General features: G+C 43.3%; 1 protein-coding gene across 13 annotated transcripts in view; it reads right to left on the bottom strand.

Annotated features, from left to right (window-relative positions):
• Window positions 1-1434: 1434 nt before the first annotated feature.
• LOC112247599 (rap guanine nucleotide exchange factor 2) overlaps window positions 1435-17217 on the bottom strand; it is a 163861-nt gene continuing 148078 nt past the window's right edge. For 10 of the 13 annotated variants that reach the window (XM_042303152.1, XM_042303154.1, XM_042303153.1 and 7 more), the window contains 9 exons: window positions 15508-15631; window positions 14934-14957; window positions 13452-13675; window positions 13041-13211; window positions 11889-12032; window positions 8435-8639; window positions 7542-8056; window positions 5234-5657; window positions 1435-4678 (listed from right to left, as the gene is read on the bottom strand). In XM_042303152.1, coding sequence (XP_042159086.1) covers window positions 5278-5657; window positions 7542-8056; window positions 8435-8639; window positions 11889-12032; window positions 13041-13211; window positions 13452-13675; window positions 14934-14957; window positions 15508-15631 — 1787 coding nt within the window. In that variant the 3' untranslated portion in view covers window positions 1435-4678; window positions 5234-5277. The remainder of the gene's footprint in view (window positions 4679-5233; window positions 5658-7541; window positions 8057-8434; window positions 8640-11888; window positions 12033-13040; window positions 13212-13451; window positions 13676-14933; window positions 14958-15507; window positions 15632-17217) is intronic. The other 3 variants (XM_042303156.1, XM_042303161.1, XM_042303160.1) reach the window with 2 other exon arrangements.

The raw sequence follows: 17217 nt of genomic DNA, 5'->3' as shown, positions 1-17217 counted from the left end.
TCTTGGTGGTTCCAAACTTCTATTTAAGAATGGCTTCAATGCTGCAAACATTTTATTGGTAGCCTTCCCCAGATCTGTGCCTCAACACAATCCTGTCTCAGTGTTTTACGGACAATTCCTTCAAACTCATGGCTTGTTTTTTCCCCTCTGACATACACTGTCAACCGTGGGTCCTTTTATAGACAGGTTTTTGCTTTCCAAATCATGTCCACTCATTTGAATTTACCACAGGTGGACTCCAAACAACTTGTGGAAACATCAAGGATGATCAAAAGAAACAGGATGCAGCGGAGCTCAATTTCAAATCTCATAGCAAAGGGTTTAAATACTTATTTAAAACAAGAAACATCCCTTATTTACATAAGTGTTCATTTCTAAAAAGCTGTTTTCAATGTGTCATTATGGGGTAATGTTTAGATTGATGAGGATCATTTTTTATTTAATCCATTTTAGAATAAGGCTGTAAGGAATATCAAGGAGTCTGAATACTGTACATGGTGAAATTCAACCATACATGTTTCTACCGGAATATTTAATATATATAAATATATATAATATAAAATAAATGTATATAATATATATTATATAATATATATAGCTAGCTAAACAATGGCAGTTGGCCATATCTATGACTAAAAATAGAAGAGGTTTTACAATCGGAGATCTATTGCATCTACCTACCTGACCGGCCGGATCTACCTATCCAACCTACTTGCCCATGTTGTGAGCTTATTTCACTCTTAGTGGTTGCATTGGCAACACTTGGCGCCTTCCTTCCCACTACATGAGGGACTCCGAGCCCTTCCATTTAGACTTCGGCTGTCTGAAGTCAACTCATCCCTCATAGCTGCTTCTGGATCTTCTGCCCTGGTCCTACCTGTTTCTGGTCCAGTCCCCAAGGAAAAGAGTTTTAAAGAGGGATTGAGCATAGGCATACTCCAAGAGACAGTGTGGACAAATCACCATGTGTGATTTACATAAACCAGACCTGGATCACCTTGTACACCAGACTTGGAAGGCTGTCTACTTGGCTCTAACCACAGCCTAAAAACACATCATTGATGTATGACTGAAATAAATGAAAACCAGCTATTTATGTATACTGATTTTAATAAATTGTACAATTGTAAAGTTTGCTCATTCACAGTGAACAGCATTTAACCAATGTCTAATAAAGGGTCTGAATGTACTCTAATTCAAAGAAACAAGGGGTTTTCAAGAAGCCTTGAACATTACATTGCTAAAGGACAGGCTTCAGTCAATGTCCATGAACAGTTTTAGGCGTTGTAGAAAATATGTGAAATAAATATGATCAGTGAAGACAACGTTTTATCTCCTCAGAAAACATGGCTAACTATACCTTACATTGCTGTATGTATCACATTTGAGTAATTATTACTCCAAACAAAAATGACAAAAGTTTTTAAAAAAGAAACAAGTGGAGACATATTTTTATTAATTCTGACGTACACTGTTGTCAGTTAGAAAAGTATGAGGGTTACACAGTTCAAGTTACTTCCATGTCTTATCTTGTGCAAACACTAGATGGTGCGTAGGAGAGGTCTTGGAAAGGAACAATATTCATGAGACGAAACCTCCAAATGTAGGAAAAAAAATAAGTGCATTTAAACCTATGAATTGATCACTTTTGTAGTATTTATTGATTTCCCAGCTTCATACAAACTGGATGTTGAGGCATAAACATAGTACATTTCAACAAAAATATAACCAATATTTACAATTATTGTATTAAAAATACAAAAAAACTACCGATACGTACTCCACCAATTGTCTTTTTAAAAGACATACAGGTCAAAGTAGTACAAGAAAGTATGAGAAATCATCACCAGTTAAATATACACTTCTCACTTGACATCACATCAAACCGAGTAGCAGTTCTACCTACTACAATTATCTTTATGCTTGTACATTGTTGTGCAATGTTTTGTTTTTCGAAATAGACCTTGGCCTGCTAAAGAGTTGAAGGAAAGTGAATGATGATGCATGTTACCACTGAATTACAAACACATTCGACAATCTATTGGCAGCCATAGAAAAAATGTGTCATGAACAAAAAACATGACTAATGATTAGTGTAATGACAAACCACAGTGAAAAACACTGCACTCGTTTATTTCTACTTCTCAGTCTAAAGTTTTACTACTGATCAATGTGATCAGCACAACTCAGTGATAAAAATAAGTGACACTTTCACAATTTGATTACTAATAATTCTGATTAGCAGCCGTCAAAGTTAATTATTTAATCTAGGTAACTTCCCCACTGGAGTCAAAAAACAAACATATTCAATAACCTTCAGTCAACTCCAATGATGTTGCGAAACAGTGGATAACAGGTTTGTTCTACGCTAGCATTGCCTACTCATATGTACATCCACTGATCTTGATGCCTGTAACAGTGGAGGACTTCTCCAAGTGGCTTTGCAATGACGAGGAAGGGATGTCTCCAACAGCAAGGTTGGAGAGAAGGTTTATTTTAGTTCATTCTCGTGTATTCTAGTTCAGTCTTAAAAAGGGCAATCCTTAGTTGAAACAATAAAGCATTCACACCGCCTCTGTTTTGCTAAAAAGCTTAGGGGTGGGCCTGGAGAAATGTAACCACTCAAACACTCAAATGAATAGACGGAGATATGTATGCAAGGACTGACCAATCAAGATATCAAAATGAGTTTTAAGCATGAAAGTTGAACTAAGCTCATGAGGCATTTATAAGTTATATTCTTCAAGAATCAATGGATATATATCATTAATTTATAAGTCCAAAAATGGACGTAGCAACAGCAGATTGCAGCACCACTGAAAGATCCGAGACTCCATTCACCTCTATAGGATTCAAGCCTTTGGGGTGCATAACTCACACACATCCCCAAGTTGGTTCATTTTAAAAACAGGTATAAATCACCTCTGTACTTATCTTTCAACATCACCATTAGGGACAAGACTAAGCCAATATAAATCTCACATAGTTGTCCAAAACAATACTGTCTAAATATAGATGGAATATAAGTCACCAGGTGACCTTCCAGTTTAAAACCTGGATGTTCCTATCAGAGGATTCATTGCTAAATATACAAGCTGACATTTTTTCCCATCTCTGAAAGACTAAACCGTGTGTGGGCAATGCTTCCTGCTCTGGCCCCGTCCCTCCCCCAAGGCAGGCTTTATTGAAAGGGAGGCGGACACTAATACAATCCTTTAGGCAAAATTGAAAAAACTGACCAGACCACAATGGCTTCCATTGATAACTCTCATCAACACAAATTCAAAGATGGAGCATTTTTGATACCTACATGATGACATTCACCCATACGTTTCAACTGGAATATAGCGAAGAGTTAGATTTAGCTAGAAGCTCAGCTACAGCTGATGCCAGCACCAAGAGGGCAGATGACAAACACGGTGGCTAGCTAAGTATGTTATATTTCCTGCAAGCTACCTAGCTAACTTGAGTTAATCATCTGAAACACGTATTGCCGACTAACATACCTGTTACAGTGAGGGGGGGGGGATATTTATTTTATGTTTGCCATCTTATGTAGCTAGGTAGCTAGCCAGCCTAGCTAAACAAGTATAGGCAGCCATAGCTATCACTAAAAATAGAAGAGGTTTTACAATCGGAGATGGGACTGGCCAACCAGCTAGGTCCAGCCAGATGGGACCGGCTGGACAGGTAGGGCCACTACTACGCCCCCCACCGTTAAACCTGTACATTACTGTATATGACCTAGAACTTAAGATGTGGCTGGTCGTATTGTAAAAAGAGACCGATATCCAGGCCAGGGTTGGGAATGGAGGGTTGTACTAAAACTTAAGGTTTTACTGAAAAGTGCTGGAGCCAAACTGCAACTGCTAACTGGACAGTCACAATGAGAGAAATCATTTGAGGTAACCAACAATTATTTCTCTCATTGTGACTGTCCAGTTAGCAGTGGGGTGGAGCCACCACTAGGTCATGTCTAATATGTGAATGACCAGATATAATACTGTAATTAAGGAATAAAACAGCCTTTTGACAGATTTGTCATTCCAAGTCCATTGATATAAGACTTGGGTATAGTCTCTTTTACCCCCAGAGTGCAATAGTTCTGGAAAGAAGACCCCCAAAAACCTAGCAGGAATTTGAAAATCCTTAAGAGTTCAAAATCGATCAATGTTCTTTTATTAAATCATCATTGTCCGTTTTGTTCACGTTTTATAAAGTAGAAAAAGAAAAAGTGCAGACAAATGGTATAGCTCAACACGTCATGATGCTGTGTGTAAAGTGAGGTGGGGTTGGGATAATAGTCTTGGAAAGCTGTTCCAGGACACCTGTGTGAGCGTGGTTGTCATGCGTCGCCGTATGTTTTTCCAGCAAAACAGTTTGACTTGTTTTTCTTTTTTCCAAAGTGCCAGGCATTGTATCTTTCTTTGTCTCTCCTTCTTCACAGTATTTTTTCAAGCAGGGTTATTCAACCCCTGATAATGCTTTAAGGCAGGGGAGGGAGATGAGCAGAGGAGTCTACCAATCAGGAGGGAGAGTACGATGCAGGAGGCAGGCACGTACGTACTGGATTGCTTTGTCCGTCCATCAGTGTCTTTTCTTCCGGCTCCATGGAAGCGACTTCAAGTCATCCAGCAGAAGACAGTTCTCTCTCAGACTGCTGATACCTGTTCATCCTCTGAAGAGAGAAAGAAAAAAAATAGCCATGTTGGTTACAAAGATTTTAAAACCCGGTGAAAGAATTAGAGGCAGAAAGCCCCCACAACATCACCAACTGGCCTTTATGTGAACTTTCTGTATCATGGTCTACTATCAAAACTGAAAAATGTGCAAAAAACGACAAACATGAACATTAAAAGTGAGAAAAACACTGCTGGGGATGGAAGAGCATGTGTGCAAGCATTGACACAAATAACAATTGGTGAGCAAACCTAACAACTTGTGCCCCCAGATGAATGCCATTCAACACAGAGAGTGAGGAGCTAACGCCTGATGAGCTTTGGTCCAAGCATGATGACATCATGCACATGAGATGCCGTGGTGGGTTTGTGCTAGTCTGGTCCCAGATCTGTTTGTGCGGTCTTGACATCTCCTCAATGCCCATTCCCCATAAGAGTTGGTAAGACAGTACAAACAGATCTGGGACCAGGCTAGGTTTGCAGTGGATATGAGGGTAGTCTGTGTTGTTCCTGGTGGGCATGCATGTTATCATTGGTATAAATCAGTAATTTACCTCAGCCTGGGGGGGGGGGCTGCCCTTTAACCCGTACACTCATCTCAGGGCCTGGTTGTCTCTGGTGTTGTGTGTGCCACTGTCTTCCTCAGAGCGACTAGTTTGGGAGACAAGGACTCACCCTCTTCCTCCTCCGGCTCTTCATCCTCGTCTGGCGAGCGGGTGCGGTGGAGCCCATGGCGCTTTGTGGTTCCGGAACCTGGGTGTTGTTGGGCCTGGTGGTGATGCTGGGAGTCGGGCGACTGGGTGACCATGCGCGAGCGCTGCAGGGCCGTGGAGTAGTCGGGTGGGCGGCGGCCAGAGTGGGATGGGGCCGTGGGCGGGGGTGGCGACTGCGTCTGGCCCTCACTGAAGTCAGAGATTGTCAGGGCGGTGTAGCCTGGCGGGGTGGGAGGGGGCTCGCGGTACCGACTCTCCTTTCGTGCTAAGGGGGGTGAAAGATGGGGTAAAACGCAATTAACATTTTACGCGTCTGCACTAGAGGTCGACCGATTATGATTTTTCAACGCCGGTACAGATACCGATTAATCGGCCAATTTTTTATTCGTTTATTTGTAATAATGACAATTACAACAACACTGAATGAACACTTATTTTAACTTAATATAATACATCAATAAAATCAATTTAGCCTCAAATAAATAATGAAACATGTTTAAATAAATGCAAAAACAAAGTGTTGGAGAAGAAAGTAAAAGTGCAATATGTGCCATGTAAGAAAGCTAACGTTTAAGTTCCTTGCTCCGAACATGAGAACATATGAAAGCTGGTGGTTCCTTTTAACGTGAGTCTTCAATATTCCCAGGTAAGAAGTTTTAGGTTGACGTTATTATAGGAATTATAGGACTATTTCCCTCTATACCATTTGTATTTAATTAACCTTTGACTATTGGATGTTCTTATAGGCACTTTAGTACTGCCAGTGTAACAGTATAGCTTCCATCCCTCTCCTCGCTCCTCCCTGGGCTCGAACCAGCAACACAACGACAACAGCCACCCATGCAGAGCAAGGGGAACAACTACTAGAAGGCTCAGAGCGAGTGATGTTTGAAACGCTATTAGCGTGCGCTAACTAGCTAGCCATTTCACTTCGGTTACACCAGCCTCATCTCGGGAGTTGATAGGCTTGAAGTCATAAACAGCACAATGCTTGACGCACAACGAAGAGCTGCTGGCAAAACGCATGAAAGTGCTGTTTGAATGAATGTTTACGCGCCTGCTTCTGCCTACCACCGCTCAGTCAGATACTTAGATACTTGTATGCTTAGTCAGATTATATGCAACGCAGGACACGCTAGATAATATCTAGTAATATCATCAACCATGTGTAGTTAACTAGTGATTATGATTGATTGATTTTTATAATATAAGTTTAATGCTAGCTAGCAACTTACCTTGGCTTACTGCATTCGCGTAACAGGCAGTCTCCTTGTGGAGTGCAACGAGAGAGAGGCAGGTCGTTATTGCGTTGGACTAGTTAACTGTAAGGTTGCAAGATTGTATCCCCCGAGCTGACAAGTTCAAAATCTGTCTTTCTGTCCCAAGGCAGTTAACCCACAGTTCCTAGGCCGTCATTGAAAATAAGAATGTGTTCTTAACTGACTTGCCTAGTTAAAAAGGTATATATATAAAAAATAAAATAAAAAATAAAAATCGGCAAATTCGGCGCCCCAAAATACCGATTTCCGATTGTTATGAAAACTTGAAATCGTGCCTAATTGATCGGCCATTCTGAATAATCGGTCGACCTCTAGTCTGCACCACACACTCCATCCAGAAAAAGTGTTGGCATGGAGATCTACATGCGGACATCTTTCAGCTGACATGCACTTCTCTCCATGGATGAACACAATGCAAAAATGCATACACATGTGAGCAGTGTTTAGCATTTTCAGAACATTCTAAAAATCCGACCTTTCATCAGGAACCTGTTAATTTGTTGAGGAACAGGTATGGCCACCCTAACATTAGGAACAGGTATGGCCACCCTAACATTAGGAACAGGTATGGCCACCCTAACATTAGGAACAGGTATGGCCACCCTAACATTAGGAACAGGTATGGCCACCCTAACATTAGGAACAGGTATGGCCACCCTAACATTAGGAACAGGTATGGCCACCCTAACATTAGGAACAGGTATGGCCACCCTAACATTAGGAACAGGTATGGCCACCCTAACATTAGGAACAGGTATGGCCACCCTAACATTAGGAACAGGTATGGCCACCCTAACATTAGCCTATGAGGACAGCTTAACCCTTCCATCAACACAACAGACAAACAAACATTTCAAAGGACAACTCACTGATAAGACCCTTGTTGCCGGCGGTGATGGGCGATGGCCTCCCGTGCTGCTTGGCCTCGTCAGACCCCATGGACGTGATACTACTCGTCTCCGGGTCAGCGTTCACGTCTTTCCCGCCTCTGCGTTTAATCGTGCCCGTGTCACCCTCCGAGTCCTCGCCCCAGTACGCTGCAGAGGAAGATGAAGAAGAGGCCGATGCCCAGCTCCCTCTAGCCTGAGACGCCCACAGTCCAGAGGGGACCCCTATAAACGCTTCAGGCCCCCCGGGAGGATGGACACCTACGCTGACCACACCACCCGGCCCGAAGGCCAGGGTCTCCCAGCTGCGTCCCTGTTGCATGGTCTGGATGTTGTCGTGGGAGCCCGAGGAGCACGAGGTCCAGGAGCCGCGGCCACTGTCTGCAGCATCCAGGGAGACACGGTCCCCTTGGTCCTGGGTCAGCTCTTCAGAGCTGGGAGATAGCACCGTGGCACAGGTATACAGACCCCGGCAGTCCTGCATGGATGAGTAGGAACTGTTTGTGGGGTTGGGGGGGGGGGAAGAGTTAGAGACAAGCTATAACTTTACAATTGGGGTTAGTGATTAGAGGCAAGCTATACCTTTACAGTGGGGGTTAGAGACAAGCTATACATTTAAAATGAGGGTTAGAAATTAGAGACAAGCTATACCTTAACAACTGGGTTGTTAAAATAAAGAGTTGGGATTGAATCTATTCCCTTTTCCATTTTTGAAATTAACGCTCATCACGGTACTTAGCTGTTAAAATAGGATGTGTACCAAATACTACATTTTCAAGTTAACCACTCAACAATTTTATAACTAGGGTACATTACCACTTTAAACTAAGTTTTTGTGATGATGATCAATAGAAATGGGCAGTGTTGGTTCATACCCGAGACTGTACTGGTCCGGGTCTGTCGTAGCCCTCCTCTCCAGACGCACCCCTCCAGCGTGGGGGTCTCCCACCCCGCCGGAGTGCCTGAGCCCCCTCCTCTCCTCCTGAGCCATGTCAAAGGAGGAGTTGCTGACCAGGCTGGAGCGCGATGAGATCTCGCTGTGACCCGAGTCTGAGTAGGCATCTCCTGTTCTGGGGTAGCCTGGAGAGAGTAGGGGGGTGGTCCATTAACTGACTGATCAATCATTATTAAACCCTTTTCAGATCAGCAGATGTCACACAAAGTGCTAAATGATTCCAATCTACTAGTCCAGGTGTTGTGTTCAGAGGGTTGAATCGTTTAGAACCCCCTAACATGGATTTACAGCAGGCTGGATGGGAGAACACATAGGTTCATAGGCTGCAAGAAACTTCTCTTTCTAACTGCACATCGAAAACAAAACCTCTAACCTCTCAAATCACTACCATCACACTGTGCGCCAGATAACTTACAGCTTGAACACGGGCCGGTCATATTCTGTGACCTAATATGAAAGGAGAAATTAAGATTCAAGGAAGCCACTCCACAAGCCCACAATCACCTAAAAATCACCTAAATCAGCCTAACAAAATGATTGGGGAAATACACAGCAAGTCCTAACTTTACAACAAACTCAGAACATGCTTGGGGCAGTGATTCAATCGAGAGAGAAAAAAATGAAGATCCTCACACATTCAGCTTGGAGTCACAGAATGACTGACATTTCAAAGCAATCACCATTCACACACACCAAGAACCTCATCTCAAAGCCAGAAATCTCATCAAATTACTCTGCTCTCTAACATTCTGGGCACAAGTAATTGGAAATGGAGTATTCTGTGACATTAAATCATTGGCAAACCAACCGCGAGCTACCAGTTCAGAAAATGGAGGACTGATCTTCTAAGTCAGATGGCCTAGCGTCAAGTCAGTTCCTGAAACCCATCCAATAATAAGTGAATTAGTTTTCACCGGTGGACCGAAGGGCTTCTACCGGCTTCTAAACACACAGACATGAATCAAGCGGAGTTGTAGATGTCGGTGAAGCAGCAGCATCTGAGCCCATATATCTTCTGAAGCAACGGTCATACTACTAGACATCCCAGCAGCAACTCCGCTACTAAGACAAGCGGGGCGACAGACAAGCCCGCAGGACCCCCTATGTACACTGAACAAAAATATAAATGCAACATGTTAAGCTTTGGTCCCATGTTTCATGAGCTGAATGATCAAGAAATATTCCATATGTACAAAAAAAGTATTTCTCTAAGTGCACACATTTGCTTACATCCCTGTTAGTGAGCATTCCTCCTTTGAAAGATAATCCATCATCTGACATGTGTGGCATATCAAGAAGCTGATTAAACAGCATGATCATTACACAGCTGAACCTTGTGCTGGGGACAATAAAAGGCCACTCAAATGTGCAGTTGTCACACAACACCACAAGTTTTGAGGGGGCTGCAGGGATGTCCATCAGAGCTGTTGCCAGAGAATTGTATGTTAATTTCTCTACCATAAGCCGCCTCCAACGTTGTTTTAGAGAATTTGGCTCTACGTTCAACCGAACTCAGAACTGCAGACCACGTGTATGGCGTTGTGTGGGCGAGTGGTTTGCTGATGTCAGCGTTGTGAAGAGAGTGCCCCATGGTGAGGGTGGGGTTATGGTATGGGCAGGCATAAGCTACGAACAACGAACACAATTGTTTTTTTATCGATGGCAATTTGAATGCACAAAAATACCGCGATGAGATCCTGAGGCCCATTTTGGCCCACATCTTTATTCCCAGTCATGTAAAATCCATAGATTAGGGCCTAATTTATTTATTTCAATTGACACATTTCCTCACTTGAACTGTAACTAAGTAAAATCAATGAAATAATGTTGCGTTTTTAATTTTATTCAGTATATATACAGGTCCCAACCACTTCGTATTTGTAAGATCCAACTGGGTCGTGTTCATTAGGGCATGCAACGTAAAACATTTTATTTCTTAGTTTCAAGTTTTAATGTCACATGCACAAGTCCAGTGAAATGCCTTCTTGCAAACTCAAAACCCGACAATGCAATAATCAATAACAATGTATTACTAGAAAAAAAGCACAAGGAATAATAATATAGAGAGTAAGTAAGCATACTATATACAGGAGATACTTCAAAAGTAAATTCCAATACTATATTTACATGTGCAAGGATACTGGAGTGATGGAGGTAGATATTTATAGGGATAAGGGGACTAGCCAACAGGATATAAGATAAACAATAGTAGCAGCAGGTTGTATGTGAGTGGTGTACGGGTGTGTAGAGTCCGTATAAATGTATCTCCATATTATGTGTGAGTGAGCGGGTGGTGGAGTGAGTGTTTGTGTGCGTGTGTGTTTGAGGGACAGCATGTGTGAGTGTGTAGGGCCCTGTGAGTGTACATAGAGACAGTGCAAATATTGAAATAAAAGGTCTAGGCCAGCAGCGTCTGTTTAGGTCTAGGGCCGGTCTGGGCCAGTCACAGTTTACCTGTGGCTGTCTGTTTACTGGTAAAGGTAACCTTCCGGACACTTTGGCCCTTCAGTGTCCCGAGCCCTGCGTGCAGCAAGGCAAAGAGACATCACACACAGATAGGACACAGGACAGCATCACAGTATGTAAGGAGTGAGGTAGTTGGGATAGGAGGTAGGTAGGGGTGATTGATAGCTGATTCCAATATGGAACAGTGTAGACTAGGCAGTCTAGCAGACACATTGCATATGCTCAGAACGACAAAATGGAACCCTTTACATATCCTTTCTCCCCTCGTCTATAGGAGAGACTCACGCTGTTTAAATTTGATTAGATGTTCACAAATGTAACAGATTTTGACTATCACTAATGTTATGATATGTTTGTAAAGTAATAAAGAAGGTGAAATATCTTGGGTAGATGTTCCTAAAACAGATTATAACTATATATGGACATATTATAAAGTATAAAAGGCTTAATCATTATTATTTTTTAATCATAACATCATGTTTGCATATTTTTTTATTATACTTGTAGTGTGTACTAGATCATATCGGTTGAAAAGTGTTTTTTGTCAGACATAAATAAACAATTCCAGGTGAAAGCCAAAGGTCATAGTTTTCTAGGAGGGGACACACACACTAATACCTTTATAAATATTGCCCTCCTGCTAGATTGATGACTAAAACCATAGGGAAAAACTGCAAGCTCCGTCAGCTCAACTTTCCTTTTACATGGGTCACAAGAAAACACTTTCAGTATTCCATGGCCCTAAAAACCTTCATTAACCATTGCTACAGCAGTATTATTATGACATCACAGAAGGCTGAACTGGTAGTTTCACTATGACCACCAGGTGTCAGCAGTAATCTTCTAAATCTCTGTGTGAGTGAGAGGGGCACTGGGCTGAGGTTGGATTGATGGGTTTATTAGCTTACCCTTCTTGGGCGAGCTCTGTGGTGAGGTGGGCGGGGAGGAGAGCTGCGAGGTGTTGTTGGATGTTACAGTGTCCTCAGTCTGACGCTTGCTGGCCTCCTCTGACAGTGACAGGATCTTCTTCAACGACTGAGGGGAACTCGTGCCTTCAAAACAAAACGATAGCCAAAATTAGCGTTGCGGAGTCAACGTCAATGGTGGGGTTTTAAACGTAGCCATAGCCTACATTGGCTGGTGAGTTTTTAATCCTCACTTGGCCAGATGGCCTCTAGGTGGTGCTCAAGTCACAGTGAAAGGAGAGGTAGAACTACAGAGGTTTTATCTATTGTCTAAGAATTTAAATGGATGGAGAAAAGCAAACTTGGCAGAGTGGATACTACTGTAGCATAGCTACATGAGCCGGTCGCCCCCACCCCCACCACCGCCGGTCGCCCCACCACCGCCGGTCGCCCCGCCGCCGGTCGCCCCGCCGCCGGTCGCCCCCGCCGCCGGTCGCCCCCACCACCGCCGCCGGTCGCCCCCGCCGCCGGTCGCCCCCACCACCGCCGCCGGTCGCCCCCACCGCCGCCGCCGGTCGCCCCCACCACCGCCGCCGGTCGCCCCCACCACCGCCGCCGGTCGCCCCCACCACCATTGTTATAGTTTTTTTTGTTGAGCTTAGGAGCGTCCTGCAGCATGGTAAAAAATAATTGCTGCTCTTCTTCCGCGCGTACAATAATGTCTGAGGGGAAAAAACTGTGTTCGTTGTTTACAGTAACTTCTTTGTTGTTGTAATATCATATCGGATGTGGCTGATTCTCCATTAAGGATTCCAGCTTTAACCCTCAACCTAACCCATGTTTAGAGTAGGATAAAAACTTCAGCAAAGGCCAGTTTCAAAGATGCAGATTCATCTTTAGAATCTCCATCGACAGTGTTTTTTAGTTCAGGAATAAACTTAATCTGGGTTTTGGGGAAACCTGCTCATAGCGGCTAAACTAGCGTAATGCCACACTAGAAGCAACATTGTGATCAGGTACGTTTTACCTGAAATTGAAATAAATCTGTTTTCCTGAAAGGAAACACACAGATTTGTATGCTGTCGGGAAAGAAACAATGTACTATAACGTATATTTTCAAGTATATTTCCCCCCTTAACTTGTGCAAGTTCTTACCGAATGGTGGCAGGTCCTTGACGGGTACTTTCTTGCGTGAGGGGTAGAGAGCCACAGCAGGCACCTGGAGGGCCTGGTTGCCCTTCTGCAGCTGGCCCCTCTGCTGGCTGGCAGCCCTGGACACCACCGGAGACGTGTCTGGCCTCTTACTGCCACCAGCATTCTTGGGCACTGAGAAATGGTTGAGGAGAATGTGGTACTTGAACAATCAATACTACCAGTGAGAAACCGAGTGTTGCTGCTGAGCCAAAATGGCCACCTGGACCACTCATATGTGCATCAATCACATGCTGATGGAGGGCTCATATTGCAGTTAGATATCCCAAGTGTATGTACTCCCACACTAAGTGCGAGACAGAACGCAATCGTGTGTGTGTGTTGTCCACAGCATGTACTCTCTCCACCACTTACGTGTGTTGATGGAGGGCTCACACTGCAGCGAGAGGGTCTGCAGCGCCTCCTCGTTGGTCTCCAGGCTGAGGTTGGACAGGAACTGCTTGACCCTGCGGGCCATCTGGGCATCCTCATACAGCTTCTTGGCGTTCAGGAAGGAGCTGCGCCTTACCCGCTTCTTGTGCCCGCCCGTCTGGGTGACGTCTAGCACCGCCGCATTGGCACTGCCCTGGCTAAGAGAACTGGTCACACGCGTGCACACACGCCCGCACGCACACACACACACGCACGCACACACGCACACACGCGCACACAGAGAGAGAGAGAGAGAGGGAAGATCGTGACCACCATCAGACTATGACCATGTGTGTGTACTACTATTTAGGTAACTGTGTGTGGGGGTACTATTCCTGGAATGTAGCTCAGAGGAGGGCCGTTTGAGAGGCAGACATGCAGAGACTGAGGCTTTAGGGGCATTCCTCTCAGCTCCAGAGCATTCCATGCATTCCAAGGAAGAGGAGGGAATAGGGGCCAGGGGGTCAATCAGTCAAGAAACAGGGGAGGTGTGTGCGTGTATGTGTGTGTTGGGGGTTCAAATAGTGATGATAGTCAGTTAACATTTCTGTGGTCTAAAACCAAAGTAGCTGTAGTGAAATGCCTTTTCATCAGAACCTATGGTACATCCAGAGTACATGTAAAGTGTGGTGGAATTGAACACAATGATTGGATTGTAAACTACTTCTCCTTGGCCACTGATGTACACCAGGGGTTCCCAAACTCAGCCCTGGAGCCCCCCCTGGGTGCATGTTTTAGGTTTTACCCTAGAACTACACAACTTTCAAATAACCAAAGCTTGATGGTGAGCTGGTTATTTGATTCATCGGTGTAGTGCTAGGGGAAAAACTAAACATGTACCTGGGGGGGCGAACAGGACCGAGTTTGGGAAACACTGATGTAAAGCATGACTAGTTTGGCTGTCCTTGTAGCTCACAATAGACTTTCATGTTGAAGGAAATATGTTTACTGACTGATATACAGAAGAAATCCACACTATGACAAACTAATAGAACTGAAAACAAGATGGAATGCTGGCATGCTGTTTTTGTTAAGTAGGTGGGAAGACAAAGTAATCACTTTTGCTAGTTCATGGATTGTTAATGGCATGGGATGCAACGTCGCTATATCAGTTTTAATGAGTCATTGAGAAATATTTTGGAAGAATGAAAAAAATGTGACTTGAAACTATTTCTAAAGTTCTAAAGAACATTTTACCAGAGCCAAGCAGTGTTAGAAGGGTATGAAACAAAACGGGTTAGTTAAATCAGCACTAAATAACAGGTAAGTAAAACCAGCACTATTTAACAGGTAAGTAAAACCAGCACAAAATAACAGGTTAGTAAAATAAGCACTAAACCAAACAAACGAGGCATCAGAAATGAGGGAAAGCGCATAAATTGGGCAGAATAAAATAGCATGGAAAGATCGGTCACCAAAACTTACCCTAAACTCCTCCATTTCTTCTTCCTAGAAGGGATAGCCATGAACAGTGAAGCGTGGAGGGCAAAGAGTGGACAGAGAGAGAGAAAGGAGGGAGACAAGCTTAGACAGGATAGACCACTAAGAGCCACCAAGATGAGCAAGGTTACCAGAGGCCCACAAAAGAGAGAAAGAGAGACAAACATTGATAACAAACAGACACTCAATAGTGACATGGCAGCATGGTGGACATGCAAAGTCACACACACTTTCACATGAGCACGGTGTGGTTTCACATGAGCACTGTGTGGTTTCACATGAGCACTGTGTGGTTTCACATGAGCACTGTGTGGTTTCACATGAGCACTGTGTGGTTTCACATGAGCACTGTGTGGTTTCACATGAGCACTGTGTGGATTCGACACCAACAATAAGTAGACCGTACAGGAAACAGCTTGGTTGGCCCGGAGAAACGGCCGCTCAAGAAAAAAAGCCTTGAAGTGGGTAATATTGACAATCTACATGTGAACAATCAATCATCGACAACCCACAGGGATTTGATTGGACCTGAAGGGGATGGTGAAGCGTTGTTAGTTACCTGGTTCTGAACATGAGCGCTGGGTCCATGTTGACGGAGGCCATGCGACCCACGTGGCGGATCTCTTTGGCGATCATCCGCAGCTTCTCAAAGTTCACCAGGCCGTCCACTTTAGAGTCGTTCCCTGGGGAAAGACAAGTGACTATTAGTAGTAACAGATTGATTAAGATGCCTTTAAAATAAATGTTTACCTTTATTTAACTAGGTAAGTCAGTCGAGAACAACCGACACCGGCCAAACCTTCCCCGGACAACACTGGGCCAATTGTGTGCCGAACCTACGGGACTCCCGATCACAGCCGGTTGTGATAAAGCCCGGGATCGAACCAGGGTTTGTAATGATGTCTCTAGCACTGATATGCAGTGCCTTAGACCACTACGCCACTCTGGGCAATATTGGCATACAATTTAACTTAGTGCAACATCGTATACAAAAATGGTAGACCCAGACAATATTTTGCTGGTCTCTTGTCAAATTAAATTGCATTTGTCACGTGCGCAGAACACAACATGAAATGCTTACTTACAAGCCCTTAACTCATATTTTTCTTAACTACATTATTGTTTTAGAAAATATTTACTAAATCAACTAAAGTTTGAAAAAGTAACAAGATAACAATAATGAGGCTATATACAGGGTGTACTGGTACCGAGTCAATGTGAAGGGGTACAGGTTAGTCAAGATAATATGTACAGTACCAGTCAAAAGCTTAGACACCTACTCATTCAAGAGTTTTTCTTATTTTATTTTTTTAAACAATTTTCTACATTCTAGAATAATAGTGAAGACATCAAAACTATGAAATAACACATGGAATCATGTAGTAACCAAAAATGTGTTGTTCAATTCAAAATATATTTTATATTTGAGATTCTTCAAATATCCGCCCTTTGCCTTGACAGCTTTACACATTCCTGGCATTCTCTCAACCAGCTTCATGAGGTAGTCACCTGGAATGCACTTCAATTAATAGGTGTGTCCCGTTAAAAGTTAATTTGTGGAATTTCTTCCCTTCTTAATGCGTTTGAGCCAATCAGTTGTTGTGACAAGGTAGGGGTGGAATACAGAAGATGGCCCTATTTGGTAAAAGACCAAGTCCATAATATAGCAAGAACAGCTCAAATAAGCAAAGAGAAATGACAGTCCATCATTACTTTAAGACATGAAGGTCAGTCAATCTGGTTTAAGGTTTCTTCAAGTGCAGTCGCAAAAACCACCAAGCGACATGATGAAAATGGCTCTCGTGAGGACCGCCAGAGGTATGGAAGACCCAGGGTTACCTCTGCTGCAGAGGATAAGATTTAATTTGCTTAGAATTTAATGGTCACATACACATGATTAGCAGATGTTAATGCTAGTGTAGCGAAATGCTTATGCTTCTAGTTCCAACTATGCATTCATATCTAACAAGTAATCTAACTAATTTACAACAACTACCTTATACACACAAATGTAAAGGGATGAATAGAATATGTACATATAAATATATGGATGAGCGATGGCGTGCGGCATAGGCAAGATGCAGTAGATGGCATAGAATATAGTATATACATATGAGATCAGTAATGTAGGATATGTAAACATTAAAGCGCCGTTATTTAAAGTGACTAGTGATACCTTTATTAAGTCCATTTATTTAAGTGGCCAGAGATTTGAGTCTGTATGTTGGCAGCAGCCTCTCTATGTTAGTGATGGCTGTTTAACAGCCTG

Source organism: Oncorhynchus tshawytscha, linkage group LG21 (genome assembly GCF_018296145.1).
Source record: "Oncorhynchus tshawytscha isolate Ot180627B linkage group LG21, Otsh_v2.0, whole genome shotgun sequence".
Classification (NCBI taxonomy): domain Eukaryota; kingdom Metazoa; phylum Chordata; class Actinopteri; order Salmoniformes; family Salmonidae; genus Oncorhynchus; species Oncorhynchus tshawytscha.
The sequence above is the reverse complement of the archived record's forward strand: the minus strand, read 5'-3'. Positions and strand labels throughout refer to the sequence as shown.